This window comes from Anabrus simplex, chromosome X, assembly GCF_040414725.1.
Source record: "Anabrus simplex isolate iqAnaSimp1 chromosome X, ASM4041472v1, whole genome shotgun sequence".
Taxonomy (NCBI): domain Eukaryota; kingdom Metazoa; phylum Arthropoda; class Insecta; order Orthoptera; family Tettigoniidae; genus Anabrus; species Anabrus simplex.
In genome coordinates this window covers 202,618,529-202,635,122 of record NC_090279.1, presented here as the reverse complement: position 1 = coordinate 202,635,122, position 16,594 = coordinate 202,618,529, and the positions used below count along the sequence as shown (strand labels likewise).

The following is a 16,594-nucleotide window of genomic DNA, read 5'->3' as shown; positions in this document are numbered from 1 at the left end:
TACTTGATTTGTAAGACTTCGTACTTTTCTTAACAGCTTTGAGTTCTTTAAAACAGACTTTCACGACCACTAAATAACATTATATTATTTTCGGGATATTAGGTCATGAAATAAATATTATACACTTACTCGATTCAAACCCGCAACCAGGATCGTATTCAGAGCAATGACAAAGATGTTAGTGACAATTGGCACTCCATAGTAACTAGACTCAAGATAGGAAGTTTCTGTGTATTCAGGTGGAGTCCAAAATGGCTGGACTTGTCTCTGCAGTTAATTTTTCGTACTACCAGCAAGCACGACATCATTAGCATAGAGCCTGGTCCAGGGCATGTTCAGCTGTAAGCATACTTGCCAACTTTCCTGATTTAGGCGTGAGACTCCCGATTTTCGACATTGTTTCCCGCCTCCCGATTATTCTATTATTTCTCCCGATTGTAGCTTATTTTTTGTTGAACTAAAAATATTTTTTTTCAAATCCCGCCATTTCAGCATTGTACGCTAGTGGCCGGAAGCCTTCGCTCATTGCCGCTTTCAAGTTAAATATCAACGTTTATTAATACGAGAAATGCACGCGAATGTGCGATGTTTATTGAAACCTGAATATCACGGCGCGTATTTTGATCGTCAATCTCTCGTCACGTGCTACGTTCATGTTCGTTCAAATCAGTCTAGTCTATTCTAGACACTAGTCGCTAGGTTTGAAGTGTTTTAATAAATTAGTGACAATTTCAAAGATAGCGGCTAGTGACTTTTCTGGAGATTTTAGGAGCCATTCGGAGACAATTCTGGCGAATTTAAATTTATTACTTTAAAGAAAATAGTATTGTGATTCGCATAATCGCGCGGGCGCGTGATGCAATATATTCTATGCACTTGCTAAGTTAATGGCATCTACAGTAAATGCATGACTGATTCACACATGTGGAGCATGAGTTCATACTATTTTCGGAAGACTTATCAGAGACCGAACATCTCACTCTCATACTTCCTGTAATAATAAAAATTTCGTATGACTATTTCTATTACATGTAATAAATATCATTTTTGGTCCGTATTGATGATGTAGATTGAAATAATAACATTAAGTTATTTATTAGACCACCTAATCAATACAAAATCGTCTTGGATGATTTACATAAATTTGTTAGCTAATAGTGGGACATGTTTCGCCTTCTCTGAAGGCATCATCAGCCATAGTCTTAACCTTAAATTAAAAATAAGCGTCTAAATAACATGTAGTGATGAAATGAATTTTAAAATCTTGAAGAGATTTGAAGTAAAATAACATTAAAAATAACAATGATGGTTTGAAAATACAATGTGATGAGATACAATAGTGGAAGTATTAACAAAATTAACCTTAGAAGGCTGCTAAAATAAGTACAATGGAATAAAACAACAGATTGTTATACAACAAGTAGTAAGATTGCATAAAAGTAAAGTTGATAGTAATGGCGGTTATAATTAGACGATGGCGAAAAATCTTATGTAATCAAAGTAAAGAGGAGAGAGTAAAAGTCAAAGTTAGTCGAGAGATCCGAAGTTCATTATGATCTAGAAGATAAAGGATGAAAGTCAGATGCATATGGTGAAGTTGTAGAACACGTTGAGGATATGAAGTTGGTGAATAGAAGTTGAAGAACAGTTTCAAATAGGATCACTATGGACCATCTCAAAATTTGAAGTGATGTTCAAATGTTGTAAATTGTGAGTTTGTAGATATTCTAGTTGAAAAAGCATATACAAGTGGAATCTGTAAATGGAAGCAAGAAACGTAGAGTTAATTGTGTGAAAAGATATTTGAAAAATCTTGAAGTAGAATCGTATGCACTTACCACTTGACGGTGACAAAGATAGCTTGTAATATTATGAGTAAGAAGTATTTGCAACAGTAGACTTCTTGCTACGTGTGTTATAACTGAAGTTTTGTGTTGGAGGGGGATCTGTTTGCGTTGACGTAACTATTAGAGGGGGGCTGCTATTGGTGGGAGGGAAGGAAGAGAGTGTATTACTGCGCGTGTTGTAACGGTGTAAGGCTATTGGAGGGAGCGATGTTCCGGTGGGTGTGGCTATGGGTTTATTGGTTGTATTTGAATTAGAGGTACTAGCGGTGGGGGGAAGGGAGGGGGGTATATTAGCTGTAGGGGAGGTGGGAACTCTAATTGATGTGAGGTTGAAGATTTTTAAGAATTTGTTGGTGAGGGAAGTTGATTCTCGTAATAAAATAAGAATCTGTTCATACAAGGGGCTTTTTTTATCAATAGTGTCATTTAGATTTTTATCTTTATTAAAATGTTGGTCGAGGAAAATAAATAAGTTTTCATATTCTGTCATGAGTTTGCTTTTATCAACTCTTTTTAGGATATGGAGGTCTTGTTCTATTGTGGTGAATTTATGCCCGGTGTCCCTCATATGGTTGGCCATTGCGGAGAATTTGTTGTGTTTTTGGGCATTGTAATGCTCGGCGTATCTGGTAGAGAAGCTGCGGCCAGTTTGGCCAACATAAGAAAAATTACATGTAGAGCATTTCAATCTGTATATTCCTGATCCAGAGTAACTATTGTCTGTGATGTTGATAGAGTTGTGATTGAAGAATAAATTGCGATTAGTGTTTTTTGTTGTGTAGGCTATTTTTATTTCGTGCTTCATTAATGAATTGGTTATCGGGTAAATGCTATGGTTAGTGAACGTGAATTTAGCGTATTTTGGTTTGACGGGTTTTAATGGAGTTAAATTGGTAGCTAGTTTTAGTTTGGTTTTATTGATGATTTTATCAATCATATTCGTGTTAAATCCATTGAATTTAGCTATTTCCTTGATGAATAGTAATTCTTTCTTTAAATTAGTAGAGGACATAGGGATCTTTAATGCTCTATATATTAAACTGTGATAAGTGGCTTTTTTATGTGAGTTGGGATGTAAAGAATCATTTTTTATGGTTGTTGGAGAAAAGGTGGGTTTTCTGTATATTTGGAAGTCGAATTTGTTCAATGCTCGTGTGATTTTGATATCTAAGAAGTTCAGAGAGTTATTGAACTCATCTTCTTTAGTGAATTTAATATTATTATCTAAGTTGTTGAGGAATGATAGTATGTTATTGCTGTTGTTGATTTGTTTATCAATGATAGCTATGGTGTCATCAACATAGCGATGCCAAAGACAGAGTCCGTTGATGTTATTAATAATCTTACTATGTTCGAGATTATCTAAGTATATGTCGGCTAGTATTCCAGATAACGGGTCTCCCATCGCTAGACCTTCTTGTTTGTAAATTTTCTTATTGAAGGTAAAATAGTTGTTGTCTAAAACGAAATTAAATTGTTATTTTTAATGTTATTTTACTTCAAATCTCTTCAAGATTTTAAAATTCATTTCATCACTACATGTTATTTAGACGCTTATTTTTAATTTAAGGTTAAGACTATGGCTGATGATGCCTTCAGAGAAGGCGAAACATGTCCCACTATTAGCTAACAAATTTATGTAAATCATCCAAGACGATTTTGTATTGATTAGGTGGTCTAATAAATAACTTAATGTTATTATTTCAATCTACATCATCAATACGGACCAAAAATGATATTTATTACATGTAATGTCAATGCCAACCAGGCAATAGTAAAACCTAACAAGTACTTAAACCTAAAAATTAAAATAGGCAAGATTTCTAGAGATATCAAGTTTCTTAAAGATTGCTTGAAATTAGAGTTGGTACCTAAATTTCTCAAATCTTTACAAAGAAAAAGTCATCCCTATTCAAAATCTAATGCCACTCAAAAGAAAGTAAACAACATATGGTTGAAAAATGAAATTAAACTATTATACAAGAAGAAATCTTTACTAAATTTACAATTATATAGGACTCATTTGACCATCTCTCAGAAATTACCCCCACTTGAATGGAGCTCATTTTTAAGGTACACTGACCTCAAACTATCTTACGTATTAGACAAGAAACAGAAAACCCTAAACCATAAATTACTTAGTCTTCAAGAAAACAAATGTAAAACTCCTGACCAAAATACAAACAACAAAGTGTCCCCTTCCCATTTGACTAACATTCCCACTACAATCAACCTATCTAATGCAACCTTCTCTAACCAAGAATTAAATCTATTAGATAAAGGCATCAAACATAATTGGCCTAATCACAAAAAGGCAGAAGACATCATCACTACCATCGCTGAAACCGAAACTAATATCGATAAACAAATCCCAATTGATAAACAGAATGACGTACGATATGAAGTAAAAAAGAAACTCCCAACTTTGATTAATGAGATAACATCTAATAATAACCACAATGTCTCGAAACAAATTCTAAACCTGAAATCCAAAATCCATAGCAACAACGTAGTAATTACAAAAGCAGATAAGGGCAACACCATAGTAATAATGAACAAACAAGATTACATCAATAAAACTGAAACCTTTTTTTCAGACAATACCTATACCTTAATTAACAAAGATCCTACAAACAAAATACAGCGTAACTTAAAGAACCTTCTGAAAAATTCTAACTTCATTTTAAATGATCAAGATTATCAGAAATTAACTGTAATGAACCCAAAATTACCTACAGTCAGATCACTGCCCAAAATTCATAAAAAAGATGTCCCCATTCGACCTATAATTAATAGTATCAATAGTCCTACCTATAAAACCTCTCAATTCCTACACAAATTCCTAAAAAAACACTTCAAATTTCACAACTCCAACCCCATAAAGAACTCGATCGAACTCTGTAATTCCCTAAATAAGTTCAGTCTACAACCAAACCACGTTTTATGTTCTTTTGACATCACCAACATGTATACTAATATCCCTATCAACAATACTATTAACATCATAAAAAACAATCTGTTGAAACATAGCACATTGAGTAAAATCGAAATTGATAATGGTTAAAATTACTTAATTTCGTTTTAGACAACAACTATTTTACCTTCAATAAGAAAATTTACAAACAAGAAGGTCTAGCGATGGGAGACCCGTTATCTGGAATACTAGCCGACATATACTTAGATAATCTCGAACATAGTAAGATTATTAATAACATCAACGGACTCTGTCTTTGGCATCGCTATGTTGATGATACCATAGCTATCATTGATAAACAAATCAACAACAGCAATAACATACTATCATTCCTCAACAACTTAGATAATAATATTAAATTCACTAAAGAAGATGAGTTCAATAACTCTCTGAACTTCTTAGATATCAAAATCACACGAGCATTGAACAAATTCGACTTCCAAATATACAGAAAACCCACCTTTTCTCCAACAACCATAAAAAATGATTCTTTACATCCCAACTCACATAAAAAAGCCACTTATCACAGTTTAATATATAGAGCATTAAAGATCCCTATGTCCTCTACTAATTTAAAGAAAGAATTACTATTCATCAAGGAAATAGCTAAATTCAATGGATTTAACACGAATATGATTGATAAAATCATCAATAAAACCAAACTAAAACTAGCTACCAATTTAACTCCATTAAAACCCGTCAAACCAAAATACGCTAAATTCACGTTCACTAACCATAGCATTTACCCGATAACCAATTCATTAATGAAGCACGAAATAAAAATAGCCTACACAACAAAAAACACTAATCGCAATTTATTCTTCAATCACAACTCTATCAACATCACAGACAATAGTTACTCTGGATCAGGAATATACAGATTGAAATGCTCTACATGTAATTTTTCTTATGTTGGCCAAACTGGCCGCAGCTTCTCTACCAGATACGCCGAGCATTACAATGCCCAAAAACACAACAAATTCTCCGCAATGGCCAACCATATGAGGGACACCGGGCATAAATTCACCACAATAGAACAAGACCTCCATATCCTAAAAAGAGTTGATAAAAGCAAACTCATGACAGAATATGAAAACTTATTTATTTTCCTCGACCAACATTTTAATAAAGATAAAAATCTAAATGACACTATTGATAAAAAAAGCCCCTTGTATGAACAGATTCTTATTTTATTACGAGAATCAACTTCCCTCACCAACAAATTCTTAAAAATCTTCAACCTCACATCAATTAGAGTTCCCACCTCCCCTACAGCTAATATACCCCCCTCCCTTCCCCCCACCGCTAGTACCTCTAATTCAAATACAACCAATAAACCCATAGCCACACCCACCGGAACATCGCTCCCTCCAATAGCCTTACACCGTTACAACACGCGCAGTAATACACTCTCTTCCTTCCCTCCCACCAATAGCAGCCCCCCTCTAATAGTTACGTCAACGCAAACAGATCCCCCTCCAACACAAAACTTCAGTTATAACACACGTAGCAAGAAGTCTACTGTTGCAAATACTTCTTACTCATAATATTACAAGCTATCTTTGTCACCGTCAAGTGGTAAGTGCATACGATTCTACTTCAAGATTTTTCAAATATCTTTTCACACAATTAACTCTACGTTTCTTGCTTCCATTTACAGATTCCACTTGTATATGCTTTTTCAACTAGAATATCTACAAACTCACAATTTACAACATTTGAACATCACTTCAAATTTTGAGATGGTCCATAGTGATCCTATTTGAAACTGTTCTTCAACTTCTATTCACCAACTTCATATCCTCAACGTGTTCTACAACTTCACCATATGCATCTGACTTTCATCCTTTATCTTCTAGATCATAATGAACTTCGGATCTCTCGACTAACTTTGACTTTTACTCTCTCCTCTTTACTTTGATTACATAAGATTTTTCGCCATCGTCTAATTATAACCGCCATTACTATCAACTTTACTTTTATGCAATCTTACTACTTGTTGTATAACAATCTGTTGTTTTATTCCATTGTACTTATTTTAGCAGCCTTCTAAGGTTAATTTTGTTAATACTTCCACTATTGTATCTCATCACATTGTATTTTCAAACCATCATTGTTATTTTTAATGTTATTTTACTTCAAATCTCTTCAAGATTTTAAAATTCATTTCATCACTACATGTTATTTAGACGCTTATTTTTAATTTAAGGTTAAGACTATGGCTGATGATGCCTTCAGAGAAGGCGAAACATGTCCCACTATTAGCTAACAAATTTATGTAAATCATCCAAGACGATTTTGTATTGATTAGGTGGTCTAATAAATAACTTAATGTTATTATTTCAATGACTATTTCTAGCCGAGTGCAGCCCTTGTAAGGCAGACCCTCCGATAAGGGTGGGCGGCATCTGCCATGTGTAGGTAACTGCGTGTTATTGTGGTGGAGGATAGTGTTATGTGTGGTGTGTGAGTTGCAGGGATGTTGGGGACAGCACAAATACCCAGCACCCGAGCCATTGGAATTGACCAATAAAGGTTAAAATCCCAGACCCGGCCGGGAATCGAACCCGGGACCCTCTGAACCGAAGGCCAGTACGCTGACCATTCAGCCAACGAGTCGGACATACTTCCTGTGAGGTACTAGAGATGTGTAATTTTCAACCTTGTAGCGTCGTATAGCAACACTCGTGTTTTCGGACAATAAGTATTATAATGTACCATAGTACTCCTGTATTTCGGTTTTGAGCAATTGTATCTCCTGATTCCTCCCGATTTTTCCTAGCTGCCTCTGTGGATCAGCGGTAGAGTGTCGGCCTCCGGATCCCAAGATAGCGGGTTCAAACCCGGCAGAGGTAGTTGGATTTTTGAAGGGTGGAAAAAAGTCCATTCGACACTCCATGTCGTACGATGTCAGCATGTAAAAAATCTCTGGTAACACATTTGGTGTTTACCCGACAAAATTCATTAAATCTCAGCCATAGACGCCCAAGAAAGTTTCGGTTTACTCGGTCTGCCATCTAGTGGGGGCCTAGAGTAAAACGGAACGTCGAAATTGACGAGCAGACAGCCAGATGGCGTCAAATTGAAATGTCTGCACACGGTAGCTGAGGCCATACGATTATTATTATTATTATTATTATTATTATTATTATTATTATTATTATTATTATTATTATTATTATTATTATTATTATTATTATTATTATTATTATTATTATTATTATTATTATTATTATTCCTGATTTTTCCTGATTTTCATGTTCAAATCTCCTGATTTTTGTTTTGCAAAGTTGGCAGGTATGTGTAAGTCATGTGTAATGGTGTCCATGACCACAATGGATAGAACTGGTAACAGTACTGAAACTTGATGCACTCCACCCATCACTGGGAAACTGTCAGAAAGGCTAGCCATATATCACACACAGTTGACAAGTCTTATCAGGCACACATGTTCACGGAGTGCGTACCAGATCAGCTGATGTGGGACACGAACAAAACCCTTCTGTAGATCTAGGAATGCTATGTGCAGTGGATGGACCTTCTCCTGGTGTTTCTCCATAAGCTGTGAGGCTGCAAAAAATGGCATCTGTTGTTCCACGTGATACCATTCCATAATTTCCTCTTCTTTTACTTTCAGTCTAGCATCTAAACAAGTGGTTCTCTCAAAGTGTAATAGAACGCAGTAAAACCTAAGGTTCCATAATAGGGAGGAGTCCGTGTTGGGGAAAGATGCACATGCAGTAGATGGATTGAAAATTCAAAACTGTACGTTTGCAGTAATGTGCTATTTTGTAAAAACAACTATTTTTCTTTTTATGTATTTATTGAAGTTAGTATTGAAAACTTTATGTGCTCTACCTAGGTAAATTTTGAAGGATGTTGAGGTTGATTCCCCGTCAAGAGGTCGAAAAGTTTTGGAACAAGAAGTCCACTTGCTTCTGGACAGCCCATGAGGTTTACTCAGCCTACACCAAACACGAGTACCAGCCAGGTTAATTTTCCAGACGTAGAGCTGACTACTCTACCCGCTCATAACACTCCGAGATCAAGTTCCTCATACACCGATAAAATCTTGTACACTTTTACTGATATCCATGTCCACATACTTGGAACTTTCCACAATTTGAAGGCCTCTTTCTTGTGTAATCATCACGAGACTTGCTTCTTTATTTTTCTTCCATGGTAGGTAAGAAATTCAAGAGGATTGAATGTCAGATTAGGGATGGAACAGGTAGATAATTTCAAGTATTTAGGATGTGTATTGTTCCAGGTTGGTAGTAAGTTATGGATAGTAGAAGCCTTTACCTTCCAATCCTCCAGGGGCCTTCATGGCCTGTACGGAGATGACTTTCCTGTGCTTTTTGCTTATTTTACGTACGTAAATTAATTGTGTAGTACTTGCAAAATTGAGAACAGTTTTCCCCCATATACATATTGCATTTTCGTTGACTATGTGGTGTTTTAACTTGGAAATGAAACAAAATGCATCAGAATCGGTCTTAGAGAAATAAAATTGCTCTAATTCTTACTACATAATGAAGAAGTGCTGAAACACGAAGAGAACAAAGTAACACATTTTACCTTTCTATCATTTATTTGTGTAGGCCTAATTGATTTTCCACTTACTTGAAATGTCCCTAATTGAGAGTTAAATTTATGTCCAGGAGAAATGAAGGAGGACATGTCTGTTTTACATATCTTTTACGTGTCTTTAAAGGATTTTATTTGCTGGCGAGATGTAGTGTTTACCGTGCACTATGGCTTCTGGTATGGGCTATATCAAATGTGTTACTTTCATTGGCCTGTCTCAATCTCATCCTTGGCTTTGACAGTATGAAAGTGACTGAGGTATGAGCGATGCTAGTAATACCATTCCTTATGCAGCCAGTCCCTGTTATGAATGGTGTGAAAGTATCCCTCATAGGGTCGGTTGGTGCATGCATTTCAGTGGGCTTGGCAGACTGATAATGTAACAGCAGCTGCTGGCTCGGTGAGGAAAGCAACGGGAAACTACCTCACTCCTCATTTCTCTAGTACGTCTCTTCAGTGACGCCTAGGCTATTTATGACAGCTGTTGGCGGAGCTGCAGAGGATCAAACCAGCCTTCAGGCTGAATACCCAACATACAACATACATCCATTAACAAATGTTAAACTGGAGATTTTACTATATTTTAAAAATGATAATTGTGAGGATTGTTGTTTTGTGTTTTACTTCGGTTTGGTTACATTGGCTCCTTGTTAAGAGTAAAACAGAGGATTCATTGCATGTAGTAGCTTCTCATTAGATTGTATTGCTTTTGTTATTTGTTTTCAACAGCCTTGTACTACATTTTCACTTATATGTTGCAGACTATCATCGATAGAGCAAAACTTTTTGTTGAAAAGATAGTGGAGAGAGTTGGTTTCCTGGGAATCCTTGCCTGTGCTTCGGTAAGTATGACTCTTCAGTTATGGTAGAAGCCATTCCTTTCAGTTTCGACTACAGTAGAACTAATTGTTTCAATTCTTGTTTTATTTCCCACCTAATTCAGTACATAAAAATGTTCATCTCTAGAAGGACATTTTATTACAAAACAACACTAACAGGAACATGTTTCACTCGTTATATTGAGCATCTTCAGCCTCATTTGAACAAATATCTCAAGGTTAAGTCTTTACATTGAACTTTCATATAAACAATTTGATCATTAAAATTATTTTACACCATTAGAATATTACCACTAGTTAACAATAATTAAAAAGAATTAACAAATTAAAATATAGCTGTGATGGACTACACATTGATCACAATTTACTGATGTCCAAGTCATAGTAATGTTCTAAACATTTGTAAGATTTGGCTAAAAATATTGTTAGTTCCCAGTTTTTACTAACACTATTTAGTGCTAAGTTATTTTGTAAGTTTATATGTCCTATTTGAAACGAATGATGTTAGAAAATTAAGCTTGCAATGTTTTTCTCCTTCATTGTACTTTCAGTTTAGTTGAGAAACCACTACATTATTAAAAGAGTGTGCATTGAAGGTTTGTGGTCTGTTGGAATCATCTTACTAGTAGTCCTCCCCGTTCTTCACCTGGTTTGAGTTAGCCTACTCTAACACTGATCTGTTTGTTATTAAAGAGTGGTTAAAAGGGACACCAATAAATGTTGCTTAGTTGCTGACGTATTGTTTTACTGCAACAATTGTGGATGAATGTGTGTGTAACAAAATAATATTATGAGTGTGTTGTTTGTAGTTGTAATGAGAAATTCTTGTGGTTGGAATTTCACTTACCCCTTTATTCACACTTTAGTGCCTAGCTGTGCTTTTTGCAGTACTGTGACTATTTGTTATCGTGTTTCGGCTTCTTGTGTTATATGCGTGGGGCGGGTGTGGTGGAGAGAGAGTAGGAGGCGTAGGGGAAGGAACTGTGGGCGGATTTTACTTTGTTAATGATTCGATTTATCGTCTCTGTAACCGTTAGTTAGTGCTAGTTCTTTTATAAATCTAAGTTCTTTCCTTAAGTTAACAGGTGATAAAGGATGCCTGTTTATGGGATTTCGGATGAAGGGAATCTTTGGTAATTGGGGGTGTATCAGTTTTCTGTATATCTGAAAATCAGATCCTAAATCTGTGCGTGTTACATCTAGAAAATTTAATGAACCATTGTTCATCGGGCGAGTTGGCCGTGTGGTTAGGAGCGTGCAGCTATGAGCTCGCGTCCGGGAGATAGTGGGTTCGAACCCCACTGTCAGCAGCCCTGAAGATGGTTTTCCATGGTTTCCCATTTTCCACCAGGCAAATGTTGGGGATGTACCTTAATTAAGGCCATGGCCACTTCCTTCCAATTCCTAGGCCCTTTCTGTCCCATCGTCGTCATAAGACCTATCTGTGTCGGTGCGACGTAAAGCAAATAGCAAAAACAAAAAAGTAATATCAAACAAGATTATTTTGTAATGGGGCTGCAGGTTGCACTTTATTAATCTTTCACAGAATTCTATCGGTGTTCTGACTGAAGATTTATTTTTAAGTTAGTAATGTTAGTTTAGAAATTGGTGTATAAATTTTGATGTGTTATAAGTGCGGTTATTCCTGCTATTTATGATTGTCGGATGAGTATGTTATTTTCATGTATTTTGCTCAGAGCCTTTGCCTTAGGTATTTTTGGGTTCATGTTTATCAGTTTCTGTTGTTCTTATTCTTTAAACACAAAATTCTTATCATGGGATTACAGGAAATTAGAAACACTGACCAGGATGAATATTGAATTTTCACAACCGCATTGTAATCGAAACAGACTTTCAACGTATTAGGTCGTGTTACGTACATGTAGTACGTGTTGAAGAGATGTTAAGTACAGAACAAAAATGGCCAGCCGGATCCCAGGAAAGACAAGATTAGGAATGAGAAAATAAGAGAAGAAGTAGGAATAGACAATTCTCTCCTAAATAAGATTCAGATATCAAGACTGAAGTGGTTTGGTCACATGAAGAGGATGCCAGTAAACAGAACTGCAAGGAAGGAATTTGACAGAAAGGTAGAAGGAAGACGACCCGTGGGAAGGCCACGAAGGAAATGGATAGATTTAGTTAAGAGCGATGTAATGCTGAGAGGTCATGATTGGGACAAGTTGGTGGAGGAAGAATGGTACAAGGACAGGATGAGATGGAGGAGGCTCATATACCACACCCGGGAAACTGGAGATGGTTTAGGATGATGATGATGACTTAACATCTCTTCAACACGTACTACATGTACGTAACACGACCTAATACGTTGGAAGTCTGTTTCGATTACTGACCAGGATGCCTTGGAATCTCAAGGGTACAGACTTTATGAAGGTATACCTGGGAAGAGTGTGATGAAGAATGTCCCACAATTTGGAACAGGATTTTTGGTCAGCCTTAAAATAATAAACTCAGTTCAAAAATTCAAATCACAGTCTCCACGACTCTCAACGCTCGCCTTAAAAGCATCTAATAAAATCTATACTATAATAAATGACCATGCTCCCAGTAATGATAAAAACAACTCCTCAAAAGACCATGAGGAAACAGAAGAATTTTGGAACCTATTGGACCAGACCATAGATAACATCCCCAAACACCATGTAAAATTATTAATAGGCAACTTCAACGCCCAACTAGGCAGAGAAAGAAAATACCGTGACATCATCGGAAAATGGCCAGCACACAAGAAAACAAATAAAAATGGAGAGAGACTAGTTTACCTGTGTAGAAACCATAACTTAATTTCAAAATCTACATGTTTTAAGGGGAAGCCTCAAAAACTCAAAACGCGGGTTTAGGAGAATGGCAACTGTATCACATCTGCATGGACATATACCACCACAAACAGATCTATAACGTCAAAGTCCTCGGAGGAATAGACACAGGTTCAGATCACTACGTAGTTAAAATTAAAATTGAACTCACTCCCCAGAGGAGACAGCAAAAGGAAGCCCTTAAAACTAAAAGAAAAATAGATCCTAGCCAGCTAATCAACAACAAAAATTACCAGAAAGCAACTGAAAAAATAAAAATCACAGATAAACTTGAAGACTTAATACACAACCTTAAACAAATTGCAGAAGACCTGGCTCCAATTAAACCACTTAAAAAACACCAATGGTGGAACAGTGAATGTGATGAAACAGTGGAGAAAAGACATCAGGCATGGCTATTACATCAGTCCCAAAAAACAGAAATATCCTATCAAAATCTAGTAAAACAGAGAAAAGAAACTACCCAAGTCTTAAGAAGAATAAAAAGACAACATCATGAGGGGACACTGCAGTTAATTGAAGAACAATTCAATAAAACTCAATCAAGGGACTACTACAAACCCTTCAGAAAGCAGCTCCAAAAATATGAACCCCCGACCCTACTGATGAAGGATGAAAATTGTAAGCTGGCTCATAACAATAATGCAGAAATTCTGGCTAAATATTTCAACAAGCTTTTAAATTGTGAGGAACCTACAGAACTCCTTCATTTGGACACCAACACCCCGATAAAAACACCACCAGAGAACATAAATCCCCCCACAATAAAGGAAGTCTACCAAGCCCTGAATAAATTAAAATCTACAAAGCGCCAGGAGAAGATCAGACTTTTGCGGAAATCTGGAAATATGCAGGAACATCAGCAAAAGTTGCCCTCCATCAACAACTTGTCTCTCTCTGGATTAAAGAAGAACTACCAGAACACTGGACAACAGCCCTCATTCATCCACTGCACAAAAAAGGAGACAAAACCGACCCTAATAACTACAGGGGAATCTCGCTCCTAGACATAACATACAAAATATTTTCAATAATCATCCTTAATAGGATAAGTTTACAACTTGAGAAAGAACTAGGAGAATATCAAGGAGGTTTCAGACCCTGGAGGAGCTGTCCTGATCAGATCATGCATGAGTCTTAAGTTGATAATGGACTATAACAGGAGAAGAAACAGAGATATGGTGATAACATTTGTAGATTTCAAGAAAGCTGATGATTGCATCCATAGGGAATCTCTGTTCAAAATTTTAAGACACCTTGGACTACACCCCAAATTAATAAACATGATAAAATTGACTCTCACTAACACCAAATCAAAAGTGAAGTTAAGGTGTGAAACATCAGACATATTTGAAATTAAAACTGGACTACAGCAGGGAGATGGGCTCTCACCACTATTATTTAATTGTGCTGTAGAAATGGTAATGAGGGAATGGTTTAGGAAATGTCCCCCCAAAATAAAGATTGGCCAGGGGAAAAAAATTGTGGGTTTTGCTGACTATTTAGCATTACTAGCAATGGACATAAAAGAAGCAAAAACCCAGATATCAGAACTAAAAAACATTGCAAATAAAATTGGTCTCAAAATATCATTTGAGAAAACAGAAATTATGCCCCAAAAACCAACACAACTAAAAGAAGTTACCATAAATGGTAATAAAATCAAAATAGTAACTCAATTTAAATATCTTGGAGAAATAATAACACATAACCTAAATGAAAAAATCTCAATCCAAACAAGAACAAATAGATTAGCTAAAGCACAAAAATTAACGTCTGTCTGTCTGTCTGTCTGTCTGTCTGTCTGTCTGTCTGTCTGTCTGTCTGTCTGTCTGTCTGTCTGTCTGTCTGTCTGTCTGTCTGTCTGTCTGTCTGTCTGTCTGTCTGTACACACATCACAAGAAAACGGCTGAAGAGAATTTAATGAAAATCGGTATACAAAGTCGTAGAATAATTCGCTACAATTTACACTATAAATTATTTTATTCAAGTTACGTGAAATGGTAGTTTAGGGGAAGGCCGAAAATTTAATTCTCAAATATTTATGTTATAAGTGGTAGTACCTTAATGAAAATCGATATGCAAAGTCGGAGAATAAGTCGCTATAATCTAGGACAAAAATAATTGTATTCACGCTGATAAAAATGGTAGTTTAGGGGAAGGCCTAACATTTAATTCTCAAATATTTATTTTATTTATGGTCCTATTTTAATGAAAATCGGTATGTGAAGTTGGGGAATAAGTCGCTATAGTCTAGGCCATTAATAATTTTATTCACGCTGAAAGACCTAAAATTTAATTCTCATATATTTGTTATTAGTGGTCGTATCGATAAATACTACATAACTAAAGTTATATAGTAGTAAATTTCCGATTATTTATTTCTTATACATTCTTGTCGTACCGACTATGATCACAGAAATATTCATGAATTTAGATTTTTGTTACTAAGTCCATATCTGCGCCGAGTCACAAGAACATGGGTAAACTGAATTTAATGAAATTCTGTGTGTTAAGTCAGAGAATAAGGAACTACAATCTACGCTATAAATAATTTTATAAGATGCTCTAATATCACAGAGTTGAAAGAAAACTAAATGTGAGGGCCTACAATATAGAAAGCTCATAAAATTGATGCAACAGTAACATTACATTGACCATTGTTTGTTGTGATGTGCTTTGTGCCTTCTGTTGCCACTCATCTCCGATAGATAGAATTACTGCTGCGTAACTAGTTTTTTTTTTAAATTTGCTTTCACCGACACAGATAGGTCTTATGGCGGTGAGGGGATAGGAAAAGGCTAGGAATGTGAAGGAAATGGCCTTGGCCTTAATTGAGGTATAGCCCCGGCATTTGCCTGGTGTGGAAATTGGAAACCACAGAATGCCATCTTCAGAGCTGCCGACAGTGGGGTTCTAATCCATTATCTCCCGGATGCAAGCTCACAGCTGCGCGCCCCTAACCACACGGCTAACTCGCCCGGTCGTACCGAGTGTAACAGCCTGCCTGAATATTGGCGGGAAGTAGCAGGGAAGTTGGGATAACTTTCTTCTTTAGCATGCCATTCATCTGGTTCATAAATTTTCTGATACTAATGGTACGTAACACACTGGTTCATCATAGCATTCGAGCTATTCAATCCCTACTCTGAAGCACTGATTGGAATGAGCATTGTGCACACTTACATAAATAATGGCAGAGGAGTGTTCACAGCTATCTGCGGCTTGGTAATTCCAGCACTGGGACTTTGGACTGTTAGATCGGTACCGTAGTTCTGTTCATTAAAAGTGAGAAAATGTGCGGGTTTTCATTTGATCGAGTATTTTATATGATAACATTGTTTTTAAATGCTGCTTTCCTACTAATGTTTTTGTAATGACCTATGTTGACCAGTTAGGAAAACCAATAAGTCAGTCTTTCTGACAATCCCGTAGTGAAGCACGGGTACATCAGCTAGTAAATTACGAAATTATTGAGCAACTTGTGTCATCATAATCTTCATTAGT

The 16,594-nt window shown here is 36.2% G+C and overlaps 1 protein-coding gene across 6 annotated transcripts in view; it reads left to right on the top strand.

Moving 5' to 3' along the window:
• Positions 1-16,594, top strand: part of Tango5 (Transport and Golgi organization 5) — a 62,791-nt gene that overhangs the window by 41,023 nt on the left and 5,174 nt on the right. For all 6 annotated transcript variants that reach the window (XM_067158767.2, XM_067158764.2, XM_067158766.2 and 3 more), the window contains one exon: positions 10,173-10,253. In XM_067158767.2, the coding sequence (XP_067014868.2) occupies positions 10,173-10,253 (81 nt within the window). The remainder of the gene's footprint in view (positions 1-10,172; positions 10,254-16,594) is intronic.